General features: G+C 45.8%; 1 protein-coding gene across 1 annotated transcript in view; it reads right to left on the bottom strand.

Moving 5' to 3' along the window:
• Nucleotides 1–6,021: 6,021 nt before the first annotated feature.
• The window catches only part of LZIC (leucine zipper and CTNNBIP1 domain containing), a 34,888-nt gene continuing 13,380 nt past the window's right edge, over nt 6,022–27,529 (bottom strand). The window contains exons 5-6 of the mRNA XM_068105882.2: nt 9,203–9,284; nt 6,022–7,187 (exon numbers count right to left, since the gene is read on the bottom strand). Of these exons, the coding sequence (XP_067961983.2) occupies nt 7,135–7,187; nt 9,203–9,284 (135 nt within the window). The 3' untranslated portion in view covers nt 6,022–7,134. The remainder of the gene's footprint in view (nt 7,188–9,202; nt 9,285–27,529) is intronic.

Here is a 27,529-nt window from a genome sequence, read left to right as displayed (position 1 = left end):
ACTACTACTACTACAAGTACGACTACTACTACAAGTACTACGACTACTACTACAATTACTACTACTACTACAAGTACTACTACTACAAGTACTACTACAAGTACTACTACTATGAGTACTACTACTACTACTACTACTAGTCACAATTATCCACACCTTCCTGTGGGGTCAGCCACGAGTGCAGGTTAAACCCGGCCTTTCATGAGCCGGCTTGCCATGCCCAACATTTGACTGGAGGTGGCAGGAACTTAGCAGGAATTTACAATTTGTTCAGGGTGCCGGTGATAACTTGGCTGCTTTTCAAAGACAAGGTGGGATTTCTAACGTCCACCTGATAATTTGCTAACACACGGGTCCTCAGCTCAACGTCCGAGGGGCGACACACCTTGTGATGCCATACTCTGCATGCCAAGCACCAGACAGTTTATTGTCATGGGTAAAGAGTAGACATCAAGAATATAAAGGCAGTATAATTAAATAAATAAATCTCCATGGCTCGAGTCTTATCAGCACATCGGCCTTCACCTTTCGCAGGTGTTGGTGTATACACTATTGGACTTTCCTTCCAAAAGTAAAAGGACAATTCAGATAACAACATTAATGGTCAATTAATACTTTTGTCGGACTTTAGGAACTACCTGTGCTCTATGCTACCTGTACCCACAATAATCACAGCTTGAACACTTGCTCCAACTAGATGGTATTCTAAGAATACTTACACTGCGCAGTCAACTTGGTGTGAGCCAACTCTTCTGTTTTTGAACTTCTTTTTTTTCTTTGATCCAATATGGCTGCCAGACCACGTGAGCGATGACATCATAAATTTATATTCTCTAAATAATTGTTGCATAGATCATGCTCAATACATTTCAAACTGATCAGACTAAGTTGTCCCTGTCGAATTATGACGTCATAATTATGGCACCAATGACGCCATCGTTAACAACACCTATTCCCCATATGGAGTTCTTTACAATGAGCCACGTTACAATTTTTAAAATGCTGACACGGCACACACTTTACTTTACTGAAATGCAGACACAAATGTTATATTTTCGTCAAAAATCGTCGGAATTTCGCCAAATCTGTTTTGGTCATGTGTTAATATACCTCCACGGTTGACAAATCTGAAATCAGAATTATATTGGAGGTCAAAATGACCCCGTGAGGTCGCTCCGTACTTTGCCTGCTCGTCGCGTGCAGTGTGATAATCAAGTCCATGCCCACTCTAGACGACTCTTCTTCTTCACGCAATAACAACTTCTAGCTTCCAGACCATACATCCAATCATCTTCAAATTTTGCACACTTGTTACTCTTCATTACCTCTACTATAATATAAAGTTTCACGTCGATCAATGTAGCAGTTCAAGAGTTATAAAATTTTTAATATTTTCGTTTAATTATTTATATCTCCCAACACACGTGACCTATCACAAATTCCAAAAAGTCATTTTAGTAGACCGATATGCTGAACACATCTGTGAAGTTCCCCCTCGATAGTATAAAAAATGAGGGAGGAGCTAGGTTTTTAAAGTTTATGCTTAAAAACGCCATACCTCAAACCATGTAATGCATGAGGTCATGCACGCTGGCCTTTTTGTTCGTCATGGGTATGCAATTCTGCCTGAAAAGTTTGGCCTCGATCTGTTCAGTCGTTTTGGAGAAAATTGGATTTCAGTGGTTTTTCAGGCTTTTCACTCAAAACAATATGGCGGCCAAACCACGTGACCTACGATGTCATTATAATTTTATTTCTGCATCAATTTATACATCAATATATTTCTCCATCAATTATACAAGATGCTCAAGAAATTTCATCCTGATCGGATAAAGTTTTTTACTTGTCGAATTATGACGTCATAATGGCGGCACCTATGAAGTCATCATTCACATATGTTATTTCGCATGGAGAGTTCTTTGCAATGAGACCTGTCTCAATTATTTATGTGCAGCGGTTTTTGAGATAAAGAGGTGCAGTTTTTTGGTTTTTCCAAAATGGCGCCATACCACGTCACCTGTGACGTCATAGTATTCACTAAAATATTCTACAGGAGGAGGCCCTCCTATGGTGAAAATTTCATGTCAATCGGACCAACGGTTGCTGAGAAAATGAATTTTTAAAATGCAGGTACGTACGTACGGCGTACGTAACGTACGTATATGTACGTACGTACCCGAATGCTTAACCCTGCCCTTCGCTTCGTGAGCGCAGGGTAACAACAGGTGCTTGGTCAGCATGGACCCCGTGACAAAAGGCGGAGTATGATGTGCAGCTACCTTTCCGTACAGGTTTTTGCTGAAGTTCGAGGTGGGAATGTGGGAGTCTCCACCACGTTTCCTTCAGATTATGGGGCGAAGGTTTTCCAGGCTATAAATATTGTCCCCATTAAATCCCACACACAGACCAGACTCAGAGAATGATACCTGGACAGGTCGCTCCACGAATAACCCTTTTGACACATTTCCAGGAGCATGGGTTTGCACTGAGCCTTAAGTGGGTGCAGTGCATGGTCAGCATGGACCCCGTGACAAAAGGCGGAGTATCATGTGCAGCTAGCTTTCCGTACAGGTGCATCGAGTGCAGGGCTCGCCGGATGGTACTGGTGCTCGCCTGACATTCCAACGACTCACAGAACTCTTTGGTCACGTCGCGAAGGTTCAAACGTCTGTTTCGTCGAAGGGTTCTCTTCCCTCTCGAGGTGGTTTTAGACGGTCGGCCGGATCGGTGGTCAAGGCTCGTGTTACCCGTCGTCTTCCACTTGGTGATGACGTTCCACACCGTCGAGTTAGGTACGTCGAGGACCGTGGAAATTGTCCTGATGGAGGAGCCCGCTCTGTGGCAGCCGATTTATCATTCCTCGTTGGAACTCCATTAATTCTTTCCTCCTCCGGGACATGATGCTCTGAGCTGTGGCATTAAATAGTGAACAACGCCGCTGCCGGCTGAGCAGATACACGGTTAGTTAAACAAGCATTCTGAGTATTGCGCTGCAATACATGTCCCCGACCAGGTACCGGCAGTGTGAATTATATAATTACCAACTCACGGTCTGAGGTAACTCGGCTAAAAATTATCTGATTTGCACCAAATAAAGTTCACGAATGGTTGCATAGGCCCCTACTTCTCACTAAAAGTGGAAACAGAATGTAAATTGGAGTTAAAACAAGGAATATTAACAGCTTTGACTGACCGCACTCCAAATTAGAGTCCAGAAAACGATTGGGGAAATTACCAAAGTTCAAAGTGCCATAACTTTGTCAAAAATGATCGAAACGTCGTGAAGTTCGAACTTGATCTGTAACTTATCATAAGGAAACCATGCACCAAGTTTGAAATCATTAGCTTTAAGAGTTTAGAAAAAAAAGTCCGGAAAGCTGTTCTTTGCGTGACGGACGGACAGACTGACAGACGGAGGGACAGAGTGCAAACCGAGTCCCCTCCAGTATACACAGATAGGGGACTAATAACACCGCCGTCTTATAACTATCGTGTAAAATAATATCCTCTGACTGAAAATGTGCTGTGGACCATGATATTTAAATAATATTATTTATTGTACGTTGGTATCTGTGAATATTACGATGAAAAATAGAATGAAGCGAACCAAGCTTATACACCGCCGTCTCACAACTGCAGTGTAAAATAATATCCTCCGACTGAAAATGCGCTGCGGACCGTGATATTTAAATAATATTTTAATCTACGTTGGCGTCTGTTAATATTACAGTGAAAAATAGAACAAAGCGAACCAAGCTTATACACCGCCGTATCACAGCTGTTGTGTAAAATAATATCCTCCGACTGAAAATGCGCTGCGGACCGTGATATTTAAATAATATTTTAATCTACGTTGGCGTCTGTTAATATTACAGTGAAAAATAGAACAAAGCGAACCAAGCTTATACACCGCCGTATCACAGCTGTTGTGTAAAATAATATCCTCCGACTGAAAATGCGCTGCGGACCGTGATATTTAAATAATATTTTAATCTACGTTGGCGTCTGTTAATATTATGGTGAAAAATAGAATGAAGCGAACCAAGCTTATACACCGCCGAATAATCATTACCAGCGATCTCACAATATCGGAAATAATATTTAACTATAATGACAGAACACTGTGGAGAAAAACAAATAATTTAAGGGTAATGATGTAAATAATTAACGAGTTGCATGACATGTTTGATCGCCAATTAACGGCAAACGATGCCGAACCACTGGAATCAATGCGAACGCAACACCTTGAAAATCCACCTGGAGCTTTGTCTTTAAAATACTCTTGGAATGATAAAAACAAACATGTGAAACCGATATCTCAATGTCCTATAAAATTAATACGCATTTTCCATCCGAGATTAGAGCGTGAGAGGCTGAGAGCAACCCTGTTCTGCAATCGCTAGTTATCGCCGGCATCCTCGATATATTACCAATTCCAGCCGCAACAGAGCAGCACGGCTGTTCCCTCAACCAATGGCGTTACGTCGCAGCCTCGTACTGCAGTGAAAGAAGAAGATCAGGTTGAAGGTGTATTCCTCAAAATAATCGATGTTTAAATTGTGTAATTTATCAAGTGGAATTCACGGTGAGGAAGAGGTTGGAGGTGGAAGGTGAAATGGCATTGGGATTTGTGGATCTGGAGAAGGCCTACTATACTGTCCCAATGGAGATGTTGATGGTGACACTGAGATGGGTGAGAGTGCCAGAAGCAGAAGTTAAGTTGACGGAAGCGATATACAAAGGAAGGAAGGGAAGAGTTTGGAGCAATTCTGGAATGTCGGAGGTCAGTGTGAACATCGGTTTGAGGGAGGGAAGCCCAATCCTCTTTATCATGGTGATGGAGCTGGTAAGCAGGAAGGTAAACATGAAAGATATTCTGTGGAGGATATTTTATGCGGACAATCTGGCTGTTGTGGGGAAGACTGAGCGGGAGATGCAGGAAGTATTGTGGAAGTGGAAGGAGGCATTTGAGATACATGGGCTGAAGATGAGCATGGAGGTGATGTGGGTTGGGCAGCAGAGAAAAGAAATGAACATCAGGTTAGAGGGGAAAGAGACCAGACGAGGAAATAATATGTTTGAGTATTTAAGGGGGTGAGGAGGGGAGGGTACAGTGACCGGGGAGGCCAAGTCGGAGGCAGAGGTGCGGAGGAGGATTCAGGTGGAGGAGAAAGATTTCAAGGAGATTGAAAGGAAAGGTTCTGATGTCGTGTGTAATGCCAGTTTACCTTTACGATGTGAAAAGGATGGCATTGACGGAGAGACAACAACAGGGGTTGCAGGCTTGTGAGAACAACTTTGTCAGGAGGACAGCTGGAATGAAGAGGATGGATAGAAGGAGAATGGATGAACTGAGGGAGGAGATTGGTGCACAGTTGAGCTTGACGGGGAGATGCGATGGACATGTGGTGCGGATGGGGGAAGAGAGAATGGCAGACAGAAGATAGGTTGAAGGAGGAAGGTAGGAGGAAAAGAGGTAGACCGTGGTTAAGATGGGAGGATTGTGTGAAGAGGGACATCAGTAAGGTCGGGGTGGTTGGAGGGTGGAGAGAGTTGGCTGAGGACACAGTGGAGTAGAGGAGTATCGTGGTGAAGGCAGGGCAGAAGCTTGGTACCATTGGACCTCACCAATTATAAAGAAAATAGGAGAAGAAGATGCAGAGCTCGTATTGCCCACACTCATCAAATGTGGAAGCATCCTGCACAGGTAAGGAGGAACATAAACCCTAACTAGAGTTATTTGTCATAGTTTCATCTCGAAACGCCACTGCCCCATAATCGAAAGGTTTTTCCATCTTTCGTCTTGTTTAATTTCAGAAGAAACAATGTTCAGGTTCAAAATAGTTGACAAAAACCTTTGCTTACCAAACGAACACAGCAAAGAGCACAAACAAATGAAGCAAAGGGACGGTTTACCAAATTTAACTTGGGAATAGATCAAAAGGAGGTTATCGCAACATTTAGAAAAGACAATTTTAGGTTATTTTTGCATAAAAAGGAACGGCCTGTTCATTCCAAAAATCTATCAGAGGGTGTTGTCGTTTATTTTAAAGAACGAATTCACACAAACACCTCAAATTTACATTTAAATCTACAAATCCAATCAAACTCCGTTTTTGTACATACACAAGATGTATTATTGATGTATTTGTCAAATACAAAGTAAATAAAATACAACCAAGCGATTCAAATGATGACATCCCTCCGCCCATCCCACATTGCACCTCACCCAAAAAGCCCATGCAGGTGAATTAACGAGGCAAATTGTACACGGGATGAGATACAGAGGCGACTTGTAAAACATTGGCATCCAAAACAAGTTTTGCTTTATTAAATTGTTTCACATATAATAACTGAGACGAGATACGGAGTACAATTAACTTATCGAACAATTAAACTGAAATTATTCCTTCGATATTTTGGATCAAACAGACAATGGTAATCATGAAACTTATTGTGGAACTTTGCCAAAACTGCAACAAAAGCAAAGCACCAGCACCATGTAGAAAACTATTTGTACATCTAAGAAGAAGAAGACCTTGATTTGTACAAATAAGAAGAAGAAGAGGAAACCGAAGAGGATTTCGATTTGTGCAAAGAATAAGAGGAGGAAGAAGAAGAACTTGATTTGTACAAAGAAGCAGAAGCAGTAGAAGCAGCAGTAGAAGAAGCAGTACATTTTATACTGTCAGTATAAAAAGTGCAAAGAAGAAATTTTCTCTGCCAAAGTATTAACTTTAATTCACACATTTTGTTTCAAACTTCCACCAAACCTGACATTGTATTTGTCAAGCAGGAAGAGACAAAGCACAAGAATGGTAGTGATAATGAAGGTAGTGATAATGAAACCTTTGTTCTCAGGTATTGTACAAACTCGACTTTTCCATCTACCTGAATACGTTCTCCAAAGTAGTCGCAATTCCCTGCATACTTCCATTGATTGGGAAATGAACGAGATGACTTCCACCACATTCACGCCGAAACCAAACATTTCCTTTCAACCGCTGAAAAGGGTTCAAGGTTGGAGTCATGCTGATATTTTACAGGTGTTAGAGGCAACACTTTCTTGTTCGTCCACTCTTTCAGATTCAACTTGCGGAGGTGGTGAAAGTTAAACTTCACGCACAGCTCAGGTTACTTGGAGTCTGCACTGCGGCTGGCCAGGGCAAGGATCTTATCTGCTGAGCCTATGGGAAAAAGGAACTATGTCAGAAAACTGTGCCTCATAAACATCCCAAGCTAGAAATATGGCATCAATCATCATTCCAAAAGCACCTCTTCTCCAACTCACAACACCACGCCGCTTGGTGATTTCACACAAGGAACAATTGGTGTTGCCCGAACACTTCAAAAAGTGTGGTGTGCATTCTTGTATCAGAAATACTTCAGCTTTGATTTGTAGGTTCAAATAAGATGCGTATGTGAAGGCAAAGTCAGGAAAATGTGGGAAAAATAGACTTTCGGTTCAGTGATCGGCACACGCAGATGAGTGATGGGCACACGAGTGATTGGCACATGAGTGATGGGCACACGAGTGATCGGCGATCTCTCCTGCCAGTTATTCTAGCTAAGATTCCCCGACCATCTACATTGCGTTTTACTGATTCCCTGTTTTAATGTTTCGTTTTTATGCTTCTGCTGACGAAGTCGCCAGAGGCATTTTGTTTTCAGGTTGAACGTCTGTCCGTCCGTCCACGATAGGTTTTCATTACCGCGATAACTTGAGAATGGCTAAAGGGATCCTAATCAAACTTGGTGCAAGTATGTATGATGAGGTAAAGATGAACCGATTCGATTTTGGGGTCACGAGGTCAAAGGCCACAGGTCAGAGGTCATGTTAGGAAAATACTGTTACCGCAATAGCTTGTGAACCAGTGATGGGATTCTGATCAAATTTGGTACACTTATGCAGAATAATGTCAAGATTAAGTGATTAGATTTTAGTTTCAAGAGGTCAAAGGTCAAAGTCCAAAATCTAATCACTTAATCTTGACATTATTCTGCATAAGTGTACCAAATTTGATCAGAATCCCATTTCAAGCAGTCAAAGGTCAAAGTCTGTCATAGGTCTATAACTTGTGAATGGCTGAAGTGATCTCATTCAAACTTAGTACAGGTATGTATAATATTGTAATGGTGAAGTGATTAGATTTTGGGGTCAAAGGTGAAATCTAATATGTGTACAACTTGAGAACAACTGAAGTTATCTAATTCAAACTTTGTACAGGTATGTATAATATTGTAAAGATGAACTGATTAGATTTTGGGATCAATAGGTCAAAGGTCAGTGGTCATGTCAGGTAAAAATGTGCAAACTTGGACACAGCTGAATGGATTTAAATCAAACTTGATACAAGTATTTTAATAATGTAATAATGTGGGCGGAGGCATATCAGTCGACGTCATGATGTTGAAGAGTGCCGTTCTCGTTATCCCTGTTTTACCGTTTCCTTTTTTTCCCCCTGTTTACCATTTCGTTTTATCCCTGCTTTACCGTTTCGTTTTTATCTGTGTTTTGCCGTTTCGTTTTTATCCGTGTTTTACCGTTTCGTTTTTATTCGTGTTTTGCCGTTTCGTTTTTATCCGTGTTTTGCCGTTTCGTTTTATCCGTGTTTTGCCATTTCGTTTTTATCCGTGTTTTACCGTTTCGTTTTTATTCGTGTTTTGCCGTTTCGTTTTTATCCGTGTTTTGCCGTTTCGTTTTATCCGTGTTTTGCCATTTCGTTTTTATCCGTGTTTTACTGTTTTGTTTTTATTCCCGTTTCACCGTTTTGTTTTTATACCTGTTACTGTTTCGTTTTATCCCTATTTTACTGGGAAGGTGAAACAGGAATATTTTTATTCCTGTTTTACTGTTTCATTTTTATTTCAACCAACAACAACCAACAACAATATCAGAAGAAGAAAAAAATCAAAATCAAATCTCAGGGCACACCTATTCATTTTCCTTTCCCTCCTATCCCATTTTCCTATTCCTTTGCAATCCAATAAAACGTTTCTCTTCCATCAGGAACAACCCATTCATTCTTTCCATCAGGAACTTTTCATCATCATCAAAATCTCTTCCTTTTGTCCTTGACAAGGATAATTTCCCAAAACCTCTTCACTCCAAAACACATTCAAACTTCAAATGCAGAGAGCTTGAGTTTTGTTAGTTACAGTTACAAGTGTGTTTGCAACAAAATCAACAATAATCTCTTGCCTTGTTCCCCAGAGATCGCCTCAAACTGGCTCAGCGCTGAGCTTGCGTTAGCCAGAAGGAATTCCTCTTCACGACTCGAGAGCTGTAAATGGTACACGCATCAGACAGAGTATCACCAAAAAAAAAAAAAAAAAAAAAAAAAAAACTGTCTCGGATACAGGTGTAGTGGGGGCGGGAAGGTCGAAGGTATAAAAAGGCATTTTGCGTTCAGAGGGGAGCCAGGCACTGAGGAAGCTTAACAGCAGAGCCTGCATGTGAGCTGCATCGGAGTTCCTCCCCAAACAGAGCAACTGCTGCTGCCACTTCCAGCCAGGCCCCCATGCAAATCAACCCTCCCCATCATGCCAGCTCCGATCCAAAGCCTAAAACTGTTCCTGCCAAAGCTGCATTTCCACTTAGGACTCGCTGCGTCCTATTGGACGCAGCCTCCAGCATTCAGTCTTGTGGAACTCTATATCTGGTCTAACTACTGAGGAATGCCTGTGGCCTTAAGGCTTAGATTATTTAAGGATCCCGTTTGTTAATTGACTGGAGGGCACTTATTGGGGGGGATTATCACACTGCATTGCATCTTTTTTGTATTCTTACCCTGGTGTTCAATACACTTTAAACCCACTAGGTCTCTGTGTGAATTTGAGTGCCACTGATCGCTATTAGAATTATACATGTCCCCTAAAGGACAGATTGGGCTCGGGCATAGGGCGCCCAGCACAAGAGGACTGTGCCTACGTCTGGGGATTTTGTTCAGTCTCCATTAGAGTAACGGGTGCAGGGCACCGATCAGCATGGCACATCGATTGGCTCGGTCGTCACATTAGCATACAGTATCGTGGCAAACAGGTCTGTGATCTGACTTGGAATGACCGAATCAGTTGGCCTTCATGACCACTTTGACATGGTTCATCGGAATTCAGACCAGGAAACTGGCCTAACCCTGCGGCTATAAAAATATAAATAATTTTGTGTGCTCCTTCTATGTCCATCACAGTCTATTCTAAAGGATTCCTGCCGTGGTGGAATAATAAAAATGGCACCGTTGGAACCATTACACTCAGCTCCGAGTCCTGCTGAAGGGTTATTAAATGGAGATGACGTCTTAAAACCTCAATTTTTTTTACTCCACCTAAATCGATTAATATCCTAATAGTAACATTTTTATTAGTCCACGACAGCAGGAACTCTTTAAAATAAAGTGGGACAAATGGACGGATGGACACACGCACCTCCTTTTAGTAATAGCAAAATAGAATGAGTAGGAAAGAATAAGGGGAAGGAGGCAGTGGGGGGTGGGGGAGGGGTTGTGGGTTGGCAGGGCAAAAGAGAGGGGGGGGGGGGGATGGTCAGGCCAAAAATTACACTGTTTGTGGAGACTATTGTGTATCATATGCATTAAAGTATGTTTCAGGAAAATCAAAGTTTTTGGTGTAAACATTATGAGGAGAAACATGAGAAGTCATTAATGCAAAAAAAAATAAAAAAAATAAACAGATGGGAAGCGGTACACAAAACCCTGCTGAGACATGACCCAAGGAGCACCCCAAGCACACCAAACCCAAGCAACATTTTAGATGTGAGGTATATTTGGGTCGCTCCTGGGAGATCGATCCTCTATCTCTGTGGCGCAGGCCTGTTCTAGCAGAACCGAGTCATGAACAACAACCCAGCTGGGAATGTTAATTCATGAGAAAACCCAGCAACGCCATCACAAACAAGCGTTACGTGTTACCTCCCCAAACTCCAGTTACGGAGCCCCTCAGAGTCTCGAGTGGGAACACGGCAGAAAGATATGATATTCTGAGTGCTGTAATAAACCATGGTAAAACCACACCAATGCAATTGTGTAGAACAAAATAAGTACAGTAATTGTATTAAGAACTCTCACGTACACAATAATATCACTATTAACGAAAGTACAATGAAAATGTCACTTGCATCTCATGAACATGAATAACCCTCCCATCTACTTTCTGAACAATCCTCACTCAAGCTTTTGGGTCTCACTATATGCCATGATCTTTCCTGTGAAAACCACAAATCCCAAGCTGGCTTCCAAAGCCAGTCGCTGACTGGACATCCTCCGTCGTGCGAAGTCCTTCCTTGGCACACCTGAGCTCCTCACCACATACAGGGCTTTCATCCACAGCTCAATGGAATACTGCTGTCCCCTCGAGGCTGGTGCTCCTGCCTCACGCCTAGCTCGGCTTCACGGCTGTTGAAACGAAAGCTTTCAGAATCATTGGAATCTCCCGTGATGAAGCTAACTACGAGGGCCTTTCACTTACTCACTGCAGGCAGGTTGGTGGTCTTTCTGTATTCTACCGACTCCTCTCCGGCCTAGCTCCCCCAGCTCTGCCCCCAAATAGTCCTACAGGTCACACAAGATCTGCTAGCAACCCTCTTCTGGTGAAACAGCCAAAATCAAGACTCCCCTCACCTTCATTCTTTCATTCCTCTTTTCTCCCGCCTCTGGAACAAACTCCCTCACTCTTCAATCCCACTCCTCCCTCCAGGTCTTTAAAACAGTTGTTCACCACCATCTCTTATCTTCCCCCATCCAAAACCTTGATCTTTTCTACCCCCGTTAATTCACCCCAGATCACACTTTTTGGAAATACAGACTTCCTTCCTGGAAGTCTTAGCAGTGTCCATGTGTTTTTTTTACCTCTCCCACCCCCCCCCCTTTCCCATGCCCCATTCCCCACCCACCCACTTTCCCATGCCCCCTCCCCCAAATCCCTCTCCCTCCCACAGATCTCCTGATGTCCATGTTCTCTACTGTTGTACTTGTGTGATTCCCTCTCTCTCCCAATCTTGTCTCCCGCTCCCTTTATCATGTTTTGTGCGTCAGTTTGTTTTTATGTGATTAATGTTAACTCTTACACGAGCCTCGATCTTGTACACACACACACAAAAAAAAAAATACACATGATGATTCCATCATTCCCTAATGCTCTCAAAGCAATAAACTCACGATACGCCAAACGTGAGCGGAATGTAACAATCCCAAAGTCCGTGCACGAATCCCCACGCTGGGCGAAGGTCAAAGTCGTGCAGAACGGCAAGCACACTGGGCAGGTATCGGTGCGGCTGCAGACGAGGAGTTACGAGGTGAGAGGTCGGGCAGATGGCGGCACGGGGCAACGATCCCCCAAAACACGAGTACAATCCACGCCCCCACGTCCACCAACGATTAAGCTGATATGGAAACCAACGGCAATCAACACGAGGTTGATATGGGAATTAAGCCGATATGGAAATTCCAATGACAAAACATGATGCACCAGGCGGACGGCCTCTTGAGGAAAAATGGCAGATTGGCCTGTAATGGAGGCGCTTGCTTTCCCGCAAACAATAGTTCACGCTTGGTACCAAAACCTGAGATGCAGGATTAATTGCAATCACAATATTGGACGATGTCGCCAGCAATCCCTTTCACGGGAAGCCTCAATTAATTTGCGACCAATATCGAGGAAGTCCGCTCGCAGCCTCGATGCAACTCACGGCCGTCTCTTTCCCCCGCCAATTTTCCTCCCCTCTCCTCTTCCGGTTCCTTTGCCGCATTTTTCTTTTTCCTCCACAAACATTTATTTTTACCTTTTACTGAAGTCATCTCCATTTCACACAGAAATCTTAATAACAATATTACCTGAATCTAAAAATCCTACAAGTATAAAATAACAACAAAGGCAAAAGTGACGAATCCGTAACACAAGTCAAAAGGCTGTGAACTTCTCGGGTGGGTTGTGTCACCAAAATGATTCGTGCTCATTCACACACACAACTGCAAAGGCTTAATGAGTATCTTTTCACAAATTCATGAATATTGCCAGGCTTGGGTTTGCAGCTCATCACATGCACACTCATACTTTCCTCAGAGGTGATTCTCAGTGAAGTGTGTTAATAGCACATCGACAGATACTAATAAATCAAAATAAAATAAAGATTTTAAAGGTTGTAGAAAAGAAAAATTCTGAAGTTTAGCGCTGTTGATGCAGCCGCGTCTTTTACACCACCTTATTTAACACGTTATGTTACATTAGTTATTCGTGCATGTTGTTTGTGTCCTTTATGACACCCCTAAAAACAGTTTAGTTTCCTGTTTGCAATGATTTTCAATTTTGTATGACTGCCAGACAGGCATACAGAGTAGCAATACTGTTATGTTTGTGGGTGGGGTTACGGGGTGGAGATAGAGATTACCTTAGAACAGATAGAGTAGTATGGTCCGTGTGCGAGTAGTTAGCCAATCATGATTTAATAAGCAGGGACATGTAGCTCATGGATTGTCTTGTTTGAATGTGTGCCATACGGAGGGAGGGTGGTGCATTGTAGTAGATAGAGGGATTAAGTTAATTAAATGTGTGTGCAGGCTTCCCTGTCAGCAATCCACCGGCTGCACTGGGTGGCAATAGAAGAGAAAAGGACAGCAAGGCAGATCATGGTGAGTGACTTATGAACGCCTCGAGGGGAGGAGAGTTGTCTGGAGAGCGAAGGAAGGACCCTGGATCGTGTGGGTTCGGTGCGCTTAAGATCGCGCTGAGTGAGGAGATTCTGGGAGCTCTGAGGAGAATTCACAGTCTACTTGGGAGGAGAGGGTTTCTCTGAGCATGCTCAGAGGAGGAAAAGAAGCGTGCCCTGAGTATCTCCGAGGACAGCAAGGACTGAATTTTTTATTTAATTAATTACTTTAAAACGTCCAATTATTAACTAACCTGTTCGTTTGGAAATTTGGAACGAGCTTGACTCTAGCCCTTCCCCGCAAAGAGGAACCTGACCTTAACTTAGTAATACCCTGACAGTTTATCCCGAAGAACGCACACGGTGGGACAACTTCACAACCTGAAGGGACGGGGTTCTCCTGACCTCGTGGCCCTCGATACGGGAAGCGAGAGGCGAGATAAAGGAGGAGATAATCCTTGCCTGCCTGCCTTCGCCCTGTGCCTGTTTGGCGTCCTGCCCGTCTTCTCATCATTTCATCACTTCCTCCCACCTCTTTGTGGCTGCGCCATGCCCCTCCTCCACCATTACCATCTATATTATAATAGGCGAAGGTGATTCTGTCCGTCTGTCCGGGGGTGTGGCTTAGTCCGTTTGCAGAGTAGCTCCACCCAAATATCCACCATTTTATTACCTCGAATGGCTTTGAGGCCTGTTTAGTTAGGCCCATGCTGTCTTTCTCTCTCACACAGGTTTATTTCAATTCTAATTCGATATATCATTTCATTTTTAACAGTCGCTAACATAGTGTTAGACTCGGTTGAAAAAAAACGGGAAGAGAATCCCAAGAAAGTTTCCGTTTATAGAAGGAAATGATTTCTCAAAGGCCTGTAAACTAAAGCCCATTCATTGAGAGTCACCCTCACGATTTTATCTCGAATTCACCATCTGATTTAATTTTTAATCGATGGTTTTAGACTTGGTGTCAGAAATAATTGAGAACATTCACGCACACACGGGAAATTGACGAGATATATTTATAAAAATCGCGCCACGATGATGCATGAAAATGTCAACATATATTAAAAATTCGCTTTTTCTTTTCCGTTAAGATATATTACTTTTACCTTTTATGAGAGAGTCGGCCCAAAAACGACATATATAACTTCGTTCTTTCTTATTTCATTCAACATTATTATCCGGAAGTAAAATATGTTTCAGGAAATTACCGAGATATTTCTTCGTTTTTTTTTATTAGTTATGTGCGCATACACTTTAAATAGGTTTATTTGAAATCTTTAATTTTCACAATGTAATTTACCTGCCATTTGTCATTTGATAATAACGAGACACCTCCTCTTGAGGATCGTGACAATTCATGCGTTGCGTGGAAACTTCCATTTCCAAAATGAATGCGACGGTCGATGAAGAACGCAGACTTGAACAGGATGCAGCAAGAAAACGAATGAGACGGGCGAACGAGTCCGTCGACGAACGTCAATGCAGACTTGAACAGGATGTAGCAAGAACCGCACAGAGACCGCACGAGATGGGAGAACCGCACAGAATGCTGCTGCAACAACGATGAGGAGGGTTGGAGAGGAGCGAGGGGTTGGAGAGGAGCGAGGGGTTGGAGAGAGAGGTGCTAGGGGTCGGAGAGTGAGGCGCGAGGAGTTGGAGAGTGAGGAGCGAGGGGTTGGGGAGCGAGGGGTTGGAGAGCGAGGAGCGAGGGGTTGGAGAGCGAGGAGATAGGGGTTGGAGAGCGAGGAGATAGGGGTTGGAGAGCGAGGAGATAGGGGTTGGAGAGCGAGGAGATAGGGGTTGGAGAGCGAGGAGCTAGGGGTTGGAGAGTGAGGAGCAAGGAGTTGGAGAGTGAGGGCCGATTGGAGCGGAGAGTGAGGGCCGATTGGAGCGGAGAGTGAGGGGCGATTGGAGCGGAGAGTGAGGGCCGATTGGAGCGGAGAGGAGTGTGAGGAGGTATTGGAGAGGAGTGTGAGGAGGTTGTTTTTTTTGGGTTTTTTTTGGGATACTGAATCGAGGCTCGTGAAAGAGCTCGTGAAAGAGCTATTGGAGAGGAGTGTGAGGTGCTATTGGAGAGGAGTGTGAGGAGGTGTTGGAGAGGAGTGTGAGGAGGTGTTGGAGAGGAGTGTGAGGAGGTGTTGGAGAGGAGTGTGAGGAGGTATTGGAGAGGAGTGTGAGGAGGTATTGGAGAGGAGTGTGAGGCGGTATTGGAGAGGAGTGTGAGGCGGTATTGGAGAGGAGTGTGAGGCGGTATTGGAGAGGAGTGTGGGGAGGTATTGGAGAGGAGTGTGAGGAGGTATTGGAGAGGAGTGTGAGGAGGAGTGGCATTGGAGAGGCGTGAGGGTGGAGAGGAGTGAGGGGTCACATATGTGAAATAAATAAATTGTGTTCATTACACCATTTTAACCATTTTGTAAAATTTAATGTGCAGCATGTAAATCAAGATGTCCAAATGTCACACACGTCCATACCCGTGGGATTCCCACGGGTGACCCCACTAGTCTATATTATAATAGGCGAAGGTGATTCTGTCTGTCTGTCTCTTTTTTGTCTGTCTGTCCGCACTGTCTGTCTGTCTGTCCGCATTCACACACTGTCTGTCTGTCCGGGGGTGTGGCTTACTCCGTTTACAGAGTAGCTCCACCCATTCTTGGAGAGGCTTCATGTAAACAAATATCCACCATTTTATTAACTCGAATAGCTTTGAGGCCTGTTTAGTTAGGCCCGTGCTGTCTTTCTCTCTCACACAGGTTTACTTCAACTCTAATTCGATATATCATTTCATTTTTAACAGTTGCTATCATAGTTTTAGACTCAGTTGAAAAAAAAAGGAAAGAGAATCCCATGAAAGTTTCCGTTTATAGAACGAAATGAATTCTCAAAGGCCTGTAAAATAAAGCCCATTCATTGAGTCACCCTCATGATTTTATCTCGAATTCACCATCTGATTTCATTTTTATCGATGGTTTTAGACTCGGTGTCAGAAATAATTGAGAACATTCACGCACACACGGGAAAATGCAGAGATATATTTTTTTAAATCACGCCACGATGATACACGAAATTACACCGCCTAAAATAAGTCGGGGAAAATGTCGACATATATTAAAAATTCGCTTTTTCTTTTCTGTTAAGATATATATTACTTTTACTTTTGATGACAGTCATCACAAAAACGACATATATTTCTTCGTTCTTATTTCATTCAACATTATTATCCGGAAATAAAATATGTTTCAGGAAATTACTGAGATATTTCTTCGTTTTTTTTTTATTAGTTATGTGCGCATACACTTTAAATAGTTTATTTGAAATCTTTAATTTTCACAATGTAATTTACTTGCCATTTGTCATTTGATGATTACGAGACACTTCCTCTTGAGGATCGTGACAATTCATGCGTTACATGGAAACGTCCATTTCCAAAATGAATGAGACGGTCGATGAAGAACACAGACTTGAACAGGATGCTGCAAGAAAACGAATGAGACGGGCGAACGAGTCCGTCGACGAACGTCAATGCAGACTTGAACAGGATGCAGCAAGAAAAAGAACGATACCCTCGACGAACGTGAACACAGACTCGCACAGGATGCTGCTGCAACAACGATGAGGAGGGTTGGAGAGGAGCAAGGGGTTGGAGAGGAGTTAGGGGTTGGAGAGGAGTTAGGGGTTGGAGAGTGAGGAGCTAGGGGTTGGGGAGGAGCGAGAAATTAGAGAGCAGTGAGGGGTTGGAGAGTGAGGAGTGAGGGGTTGAAGAGTGAGGAGCAAGGGGTTGGAGAGTGAGGATTTGGAGAGTGAGGAGCTAGGGGTTGGAGAGTGAGGAGCTAGGGGTTGGAGAGTGAGGAGATAGGGGTTGGAGAGTGAGGAGCTAGGGGTTGGAGAGTGAGGGGCTAGGGGTTGGAGAGGAGCGAGAAATTAGAGAGGAGTGAGGAGTTGGAGAGTGAGGAGCGAGGGGTTGGAGAGCGAGGAGTTGGAGAGTGAGGAGCTAGGGGTTGGAGAGCGAGGAGCTAGGGGTTGGAGAGTGAGGAGCTAGGGGTTGGAGAGTGAGGCGTTGGAGAGTGAAGAGCTAGGCGTTGGAGAGTGAGGGGTTTGAGAGTGAGGGGTTGGAGAGAGGAGTTGGAGAGTGAGGAGCGAGGCGTTGGAGAGCGAGGAGCTAGGGGTCTGAGAGGAGCGAGAAATTGGAGAGGAGCGAGAAATTGGAGAGGAGCGAGAAATTGGAGAGGAGCGAGAAATTGGAGAGGAGCGAGAAATTGGAGAGGAGCGAGAAATTGGAGAGGAGCGAGAAATTGGAGAGGAGCGAGAAATTGGAGAGGAGCGAGAAATTGGAGAGGAGCGAGAAATTGGAGAGGAGCGAGAAATTGGAGAGGAGCGAGAAATTGGAGAGGAGCGAGAAATTGGAGAGGAGCGAGAAATTGGAGAGGAGCGAGAAATTGGAGAGGAGCGAGAAATTGGAGAGGAGCGAGAAATTGGAGAGGAGCGAGAAATTGGAGAGGAGCGAGAAATTGGAGAGGAGCGAGAAATTGGAGAGGAGCGAGAAATTGGAGAGGAGCGAGAAATTGGAGAGGAGCGAGGGGTTGGAGAGCGAGGAGTTGGCGAGCGAGGAGTTGGCGAGCGAGGAGTTGGCGAGCGAGGAGTTGGAGAGCGAGGAGTTGGAGAGCGAGGAGTTGGAGAGCGAGGAGTTGGAGAGTGAGGAGTTGGAGTGTGAGGAGCGACGCGTTGGAGAGCGAGGAGTTGGAGAGTGGGGAGCTAGGGGTTGGAGAGAGGAGCTAGGGGTTGGAGAGAGGAGCTAGGGGTTGGAGAGAGGAGCTAGGGGTTGGAGAGCAAGGAGTTGGCGAGCGAGGAGTTGGAAAGCGAGGAGTTGGAGAGTGAGGAGTTGGAGAGTGAGGAGTTGGAGAGTGAGGAGCTAGGGGTTGGAGAGTGAGGAGCGACGCGTTGGAGAGCGAGGAGTTGGAGAGTGGGGAGCTAGGGGTTGGAGAGAGGAGCTAGGGGTTGGAGAGAGGAGCTAGGGGTTGGAGAGAGGAGCTAGGGGTTGGAGAGTGAGGAGCTAGGGGTTGGAGAGCGAGGAGCGAGGAGTTGGAGAGCGAGGAGCTAGGGGTTGGAGAGCGAGGCGCGAGGGGTTGGAGAGCGAGGAGCAAGGAGTTGGAGTGAGGAGCAAGCAGTTGGAGAGTGAGGGCCGATTGGAGCGGAGAGTGAGGAGCGATTGGAGAGGAGAGTGAGGAGCGATTGGAGGGGAGAGTGAGGAGCGATTGGAGGGGAGAGTGAGGAGCGATTGGAGGGGAGAGTGAGGAGCGATTGGAGAGGAGAGTGAGGAGCGATTGGAGAGGAGTGTGAGGGATTGGAGAGGAGTGTGAGGGATTGGAGAGGAGTGTGAGGGATTGGAGAGGGGTGTGAGGAAGTATTGGAGAGGAGTGTGAGGAGGTATTGGAGGGGGTGTGAGGAGGTATTGGAGGGGAGTGTGAGGAGGTATTGGAGGGGAGTGTGAGGAGGTATTGGAGAGGAGTGTGAGGAGGTATTGGAGAGGAGTGTGAGGAAGTATTGGAGAGGAGTGTGAGGAAGTATTGGAGAGGAGTGTGAGGAAGTATTGGAGAGGAGTGTGAGGAAGTATTGGAGGGGAGTGTGAGGAGGTATTGGAGGGGAGTGTGAGGAGGAGTGGGATTGGAGAGGCGTGAGGGTGGAGAGAAGCGAGTGTCAGGTGGAGAGGAGTGAGGAGTCACATATTATGTGAAATAAATAAATTGTGTTCATTACACCATTTCTGGATCTGATGAATTGCCAGTAACCATTTTGTAAAATTCAATGTGCAGCATCTAAATCAAGATGTCCAAATGTCACATACGTCCATGCCCGTGGGATTCCCACGGGTGACCCCACTAGCCTGTAAAAGGCCTGTAAAATAAAGCCCATTCATTGAGTCACCCTCACGATTTTATCAGATTCACCATCTGTGTTACATATTTATGTGAATGTATGTGAATTACCATGCAGGTGTTTGCTTCCGTGTGTAGTATATTAAGTTGTTGTGTAGTTGTTGTGGTTGGAGGGTCGGGAGCCCTTCTGAAAGAGTGGCAGGAAGCGGAAGTGGCCGGAAGCGGAAGTGACGGGAAACGGAGGAGAAAAGACACGAGGAAAAGGAAGGCTTCTTCTTCCTCGCCCCGCGACGACGAGAAGGTGGAATCGACCTTACGCTGCGCGGAAAACGCGCCGTTGCGAAACGTGTGCGGAGAGGAGTTACCTGGGCGGTAAATACCTTTGGACACGTCCAGTCACTGTGAGTTCGTGCACGAAACCAAGCGTCCGGGACAGTTTGCCCCGTCTACAAAGACGCGTACGGGTCCGCACGTTGGGCCTCGCTCGCGTCGGAAGCCGCGCTGGGTTTTGCCCCGTCTACAAAGACGCGTACGGGTCCGCACGTTGGGCCTCGCTCGCGTCGGAAGCCGCGCTGGGTTTTTGCCCATCTACAAGGACGCGTAAGAGTCGCACTTGGGGCCTCGCGCACGTTGGACGCCGCGCTGGGTTTGCCCCGTGGCTTGGCAAGGAGGTGCGCTGCAGCCGCGGCCCCTGTCCGAGACGGCACGTTTAGAGCACGTCCGCCCGGGGCTCGTTCAACCGCCCGTGTGCGGAGAGGAGAGACATTGACCACGGAGGGAGTCAGGAGTGGGGCTCACGTGAGGAATGTATAAGATTAAGATGGCCATCTTAGAGTTTGTGTAGATGAGTTCACATGGTTGTAATATTGATTGTGCATTGTTGATGGTTGTTGATTGCTCAGTGAATATATTATTGATTATTCCGGATCCTTGGTGTGGGGTTTCTTCTTGACCGGAATTCATATTGATTGCGTTACGAAAGCGTATAAACCATATATCTTTCTGGCGGGGTCCCTCCCACGGTCCGGGGGTCACCAAGACCAGGTAGTTACCGGGAGGACCACGTAACAGAATTGGGGGCTCGTCCAAATTACGATTTGCGGTTTCGCAATTGGGTCTACGTCCGGGATCTAAAAGTGTATAAAATAATAAATAATAATATTTTTGGTAATTAAAATTTATTAATTAATTATTAATTGGTAAAAAATTTTTTTGAGAAATTGGGGAAAGTCTTGGGGTGAAGGTTAACAGGTGTTAACGATAGGCACCATGGCGTTTGTGGCACAGAACTTTGGGGTAACCCCGAGTGAGGCACAGTTCCGAGCGTTGCTAAAGTCGGATCTCTTGAAATTGGCCAAACATTTTAACTTGGAGGTCCGAACTAATTTGAGGAAGGCAGAGTTGCAGGCCACGGTGATACAATCTATGGTGGGATTAGGAACATGGGACGAGTTAGCCTGGGAGTGGCTACCCGAAGAACCAGAAGACGTGGAGCTCCGGAAACTGGAGTTGCAATTACGGAGCCAGGAACGGATCAAAGAAGAAGAAAGGAAAGCAGAAGAGAGAAGAGAAGAGAAGCAAGCAGAGGAAAGGAGAGTGGAACGAGAACTCCAGGAAAGGTTAAAAGAAGAAGAAAGGAAAGCAGAAGAGAGGAGAGAAGAGAAACAAGCAGAGGAAAGGAGAGTGGAACGAGAACTCCAGGAAAGGTTAGCAGAAGAAGAAAGGAAAGCAGAAAAGGAAAGAGCAGAAGAAGAAAGGAAAGCAGAAAAGGAAAGAGCAGAAGAAGAAAGGAAAGCAGAAAAGGAAAGAGCAGAAGAAGAAAGGAAAGCAGAGGAGAGGAGAGAAGAGAAACAAGCAGAGGAAAGGAGAGTGGAAAGAGAACTCCAGGAAAGAAGAGAAAAGGAACAAGCAGAGGAAAGGAGAGCTGCAAGGGACCTCGAAGCAGAGGAGAGAAAAGCGGAAAGGGAATTAAAGGAACGTGACATGCAGCTTCAGCAAGAAATCAAATTCAAGGAGCTGGAGTTAATGAGAGAACGGGGAGAGGCACCACCCTTGCTGACGGGGTCGACACCTAACCAGAAAACCTGGGATGTGGGCAGACATGTGAGGCTGGTTCCACCGTTCAGTGAAAAAGAAGTCGCGAAATTTTTTCCACACTTTGAGAAAGTGGCTCGACAATTAAACTGGCCGGAGGAGGCATGGACCATACTCGTGCAAAGTGTGCTGGTGGGGAAAGCTCAGGAAATTTATTCGGCGCTACCAATGGACCAATGTGCAGATTATGAGGTACTGAAGAAGCACATCCTCAAGGCCTATGAGTTGGTTCCGGAAGCTTACAGGCAAAAATTCAGGAATGCCAGGAAGAGGGAGAGTGAGACCCATGTGGAGTTTGCCAGAGTGAAAGAAAACATGTTTGATCGGTGGTGTGAGTCAAAAGGAGTCGGGAAAGACTTCGAGACATTGCGGGACTTGATCCTGGTGGAGGAATTCCAGCAGTGTGTCCACGAGGACATCAAAGTGTACCTGCAGGAAAAGAAGGTACCAAAGTTGTGGGACGCAGCCACCATGGCAGATGATTATGCCTTAACCCACCGAATAGGGGTCCACGAACCTAACTCCTCGCCTAGATCTCCGCAGGGGAGGTGGGGAACAGCAGGTGCGGAGAACGACCATACATGGCGGCGGCCTCGAGATGATTATGGGGACAACTATGATACCCCACCGGTTCGAAATCAGAGGGATGCGGGCCCAAGACAAACTTATAGTTCGGGGGGCCCGAGGCAGACCCCGAGTTTTTCCTCCGGGCCTACTTGCGCGTTTTGCAAAAAACCTGGACACTTGATGTCCAGTTGTTACCTCATGAAAAGGGACAACCCAGAGCGGAGTCCGACTATTACAACTCCGAATGCGATGGCTAGCGTAAGAAATCGCCATCAAGAGGGTTACCAACCATTTGTTTCCGAGGGGTTTGTGTCACTGGATGGAGCCTCGACTAACCGGAGACCGGTTAGGATATTGAGAGACACAGGGGCCCATCAATCTTTAATGCTTGAAGGCATTTTGCCATGGTCCGGGGAGACGGCAACGGGGGATAGTGTTCGTTTACAGGGGATCGGGGGCGGTGTTAGTGCTCCCCTTCAGGTCATCCAGTTGGAGTCCGATTTGGTGTCAGGACCGGTCACCGTCGGTTTACAAGCCACGTTTCCTGTAGAGGGTGTATCTGTGGTTCTCGGGAATGATTTGGCCGGGGGTCAAGTTTATGGTAACCTGAGGGTTGATAAAGAGCCCAGCAGGGAAAATAACACCACACCAGCTCGGGATGGTGACAAAAGTGCCAAGTTATTTGTAGGGGGACTGAACTTCAAAACAGAGGAAGAAGTTCTGACCTCTGTCTTCAACAGATATGGGCCGCTGGTGGAAGTGCAGTTGGTAAGAGACTGGGAAACGCAACAGTCAAGAGGGTTCGGCTTTGTCACGTTTGCCAGCACAAAAGACGCCAGAGAGGCAGAGAAGAATTGGAATGGCAAGGATTTGGAGGGTCGGACCATAACAGTAGGGAAGGCATTTCGTAGGCGTCGAGAGGTCTACAGGAGAGGACAACTGGGCGGTAGTTTTGGTGGTGGCCGCAGTCAATATTATTATGGAGGCTCCCTGAGTTACGGCCGCTCCCGAAGGAAGAATTGGCAAAGTAGTGGCCGAGAAGAAGACCGGTATTCAGGGGACTACAGGGACCAGTGGTCCCACCCTAATTATTAGGGACGTTCTGAGAAGTTGAAGCACTGAAGGCGGCGGAGCCGCCGAGCCAAGATTCCTACACGAATTAACCGTGAACGCCGTTCCTAAAGGCGCCCATGTAGAGAACTTTCCTGCACGGACTAACCGTGAACTCCACGTTCCTCAAGGCGCCCATGTAGAGAACTTTCCTGCACGGACTAACCGTGAACTCCGCGTTCCTAAAGGCATCCATGTAGTGAATACTCGGCTTGGCCTCCCGGAAAAGTGCTATCGAGTGGCTTAACTGGCTTTATTTTTAAGTGATAACTGTGCCCGGGGGGAACTGATAATGTGGGGGGGTTGAGTTATCTGGTTTGTTTCTCCAAATTGGCCGGCAAAGAAAGTTTTCGCTGGGTTCAAACTTTCTTTCTTGAAGGGGGGGAGTGTTACATATTTATGTGAATGTATGTGAATTACCATGCAGGTGTTTGCTTCCGTGTGTAGTATATTAAGTTGTTGTGTAGTTGTTGTGGTTGGAGGGTCGGGAGCCCTTCTGAAAGAGTGGCAGGAAGCGGAAGTGGCCGGAAGCGGAAGTGACGGGAAACGGAGGAGAAAAGACACGAGGAAAAGGAAGGCTTCTTCTTCCTCGCCCCGCGACGACGAGAAGGTGGAATCGACCTTACGCTGCGCGGAAAACGCGCCGTTGCGAAACGTGTGCGGAGAGGAGTTACCTGGGCGGTAAATACCTTTGGACACGTCCAGTCACTGTGAGTTCGTGCACGAAACCAAGCGTCCGGGACAGTTTGCCCCGTCTACAAAGACGCGTACGGGTCCGCACGTTGGGCCTCGCTCGCGTCGGAAGCCGCGCTGGGTTTTGCCCCGTCTACAAAGACGCGTACGGGTCCGCACGTTGGGCCTCGCTCGCGTCGGAAGCCGCGCTGGGTTTTTGCCCATCTACAAGGACGCGTAAGAGTCGCACTTGGGGCCTCGCGCACGTTGGACGCCGCGCTGGGTTTGCCCCGTGGCTTGGCAAGGAGGTGCGCTGCAGCCGCGGCCCCTGTCCGAGACGGCACGTTTAGAGCACGTCCGCCCGGGGCTCGTTCAACCGCCCGTGTGCGGAGAGGAGAGACATTGACCACGGAGGGAGTCAGGAGTGGGGCTCACGTGAGGAATGTATAAGATTAAGATGGCCATCTTAGAGTTTGTGTAGATGAGTTCACATGGTTGTAATATTGATTGTGCATTGTTGATGGTTGTTGATTGCTCAGTGAATATATTATTGATTATTCCGGATCCTTGGTGTGGGGTTTCTTCTTGACCGGAATTCATATTGATTGCGTTACGAAAGCGTATAAACCATATATCTTTCTGGCGGGGTCCCTCCCACGGTCCGGGGGTCACCAAGACCAGGTAGTTACCGGGAGGACCACGTAACAATCTGATTTAATTTTTATCGATGGTTTTAGACTCGGTGTCAGAAATAATTGAGACCATTCACTCACACACGGGAAAATGCAGAGATATATTTTTTTAAATCGCGCCACGATTATACACGAAAATACACCGCCTAAAATAAGTTGGGGAAAATGTCGACATATATTAAAAATTCGCTTTTTCTTCCAAAATTCCAAAAAAAAATCTCACAATGATGACGTATAATTCACCGAAAACGTTGAAGCAACCACATAATATTACGGTGATGTTTAACTCTGAGTGAGAATAATTCTAAATTTTAAAAACTTTCATCTGCTATTTGTGATTTTTTTCAAACAAACTGTATTTCCCATCTACACGGGCATGTATTCATATTGTTGCGGTTTTGGAATAAAGGCAAACCCCCCTCTTAGTTAGTTGCACCACAACATGTAGCCTCGCTTAGTTCAGTTATGTCTTATTGAATGTTAAGTATGGTCTCCTTTCCTGTGTTAGTATGCGTTGATGCAGGCAGGTAAGTGTAGGCCTCATTGGGCTGGAATGCCATGTGCTAGGGCCTGGAACAAGTCTAGGAGGCCCGAGGGAGGAGCTAAAAGGGAGTGGCCAACAGTAGCGAACAGCCAATGGGAGCTAAAGGGGAGTGGCCAGCAACGGCGGCCAGGGGAGGGGCTTGGAACGTTCTGGTGGGACTCTGGAAGGGGCTATAAAACCCGGTCCGGATCCCCGAACTCTCTCTCTAGCCCAGGACTCCGAAGCACGAACTCTCTCCTCCGTGGCCAAGCTCCCAGGACTCTCTCTCTCTCTCTCTCTCTCTCTCTCTCTCTCTCTCTCTGAGCTCTCGAGGTCGAAGCACGAACTCTCCCTGCCCCCCGAACGAAAGAAGCTCTCATCACTCTCTCTATAGTCTGCGTTCTGCCCCTGCTCTGAGCTGCCCCTGCTATAAGCGCTCTCGCAGGATGATCTCTCCCGGGGCCCGAGACTCCAACGATCTCCCTGCCTGGGCTCCCTGCACGTGCACGGTTGCCTCGCGAACATCGGGACACGCTGGGCGGATTCCCGTACGTGCACGACAGAGGCCGACGTCCATGCCGCGAACATCCTCAAGGGAACGCCCAACAAGCTGTCCGGGGCGAACTGCACCAACGACCGCGCTTGAGCGTGTTCTCTTCTCTTCCTTCCTTTCACCGCGTGAGTGAGAGGGCCCTTGTCTGGGTTATTAAGTTAAGGACGTTAAGTTTCTACCCTGTGTCTCTTCTTTGCTTTGATCATTGTACATTTATAAATAAACCTGTGTTCTTTTGCTTCCATTTGTCCATATACGTCTTTTCCACCATTGGCCTCGCATTGTACGAAATAAAACCGCTCAATCGGGTTCAATAATAAATTAACAGCATGAGTCACGTGACACGCAAACCGCTCTGGCGAATCAGACCAGCGTGACTCGTGCAAGGTTCAGCCCCCGTCTTCGTGGCGGCGTGTGTATAGAAGGTACTTGGGTATTTGACCAGAGACCCTTCCGCACGCTCGCTACTGGGGTGGCGGCTGGAATTGCTCCGCAATCCGCCCCACGAGTGTATGTAAAGTGCGTAGCGGCCTTGTGGACTCGAAGGCCGGGGGGGGGAGGGGTAGGGTTTAACCCCCCTTTGTACGTCGACGGGCTCGAGATCCGCAACAATATTAATGTTATGTAAAGTACATAAATTGTGTGGATTACATCATTTGTGGATGTGATCAATTGCCAGTAACCATTTTATATAACTGAATGTGCAGGTGCAGCATCTAAATGAAGATGTCCAAATGTCACACACGTCCGTATATATATATACATATGTGTGTGTGTGTGTGTGTGTGTGTGTGTGTGTGTGTGTGTGTGTGTGTGTGTGTGTGTGTGTGTGTGTGTGTGTGTGTGTGTGTGTGTGTGTAACTGCATGTGCAGGTGCAGCATCTAACTCAATATGTCAAAATGTCACACACGTCCATGCCCGTGGGATTCCCACGGGTGACCCCACTAGTCTATATTATAATAGCCGTAGATGATTCTGTCTGTCTGTCTGTTGGGCGTCTGTCCGGGGTGTGGCTTACTCGGTTTGCAGAGTAGCTCCACCCATAGCTCCACCCATTCTGGGAGTGGCTTCATATAATTATAAACAAATATCCACCATTTTATTAACTCGCATAGCTTTGAGGCCTGTTTTGTAGGCCTGTGGTGTCTTGCTCTCTCTCTCCCAGTTTTATTTCAAATCAAATTCGATATATCATTTCATTTTTCACAGTCACTAACATAGTTTTAGACTCGGTTGAAAAAAAACGGGAAGAAAATCCAATGAAAGTTGCCGTTTATAGAACGAAATGAAATCTCAAACGCCTGTAACTTCAAGGCCATTGAGTCTCTCTCACGCCTTTATCTCCAATCTAACTCACCATATGATTTCATTTTAATCGATGGTTTTAGACTCGGTGTCAGCAATAATTGAGAACATTCCACACACGCGGGAAAATGCAGAGATATATTTTTAAAAATCGCGTCATGGTGTATCATACACCACCCAACATGACACCGACGGCAACGTGTCGATATATATTAAAAATTCGCTTTTGCTTTTCCGTTAAGATATATTACTTTTTCGTTTGATGACAGTCGTCAAAAACGTCAACAATGATGCCGACATATATTTCTTCGTTTTTATTTCATTCAACATTATTATCCGGAAGTAAAATATGTTTCAGGAAATTACCGAGAGATATTTCTTCGTTTTTTAAAATTAGTTATGTGCGCATACACTTTAAATAGGTTTATTTGAAATCTTTAATTTTCCACAATATAATTTACTTGCCATTTGTCATTTGATGA

This window comes from Myxine glutinosa, chromosome 2 (assembly GCF_964187855.1).
Source record: "Myxine glutinosa chromosome 2, kmMyxGlut1.1, whole genome shotgun sequence".
Taxonomy (NCBI): domain Eukaryota; kingdom Metazoa; phylum Chordata; class Myxini; order Myxiniformes; family Myxinidae; genus Myxine; species Myxine glutinosa.
Note: the sequence above shows the minus strand (reverse complement) of the source record. Positions and strands in the feature narration are given on the sequence as shown.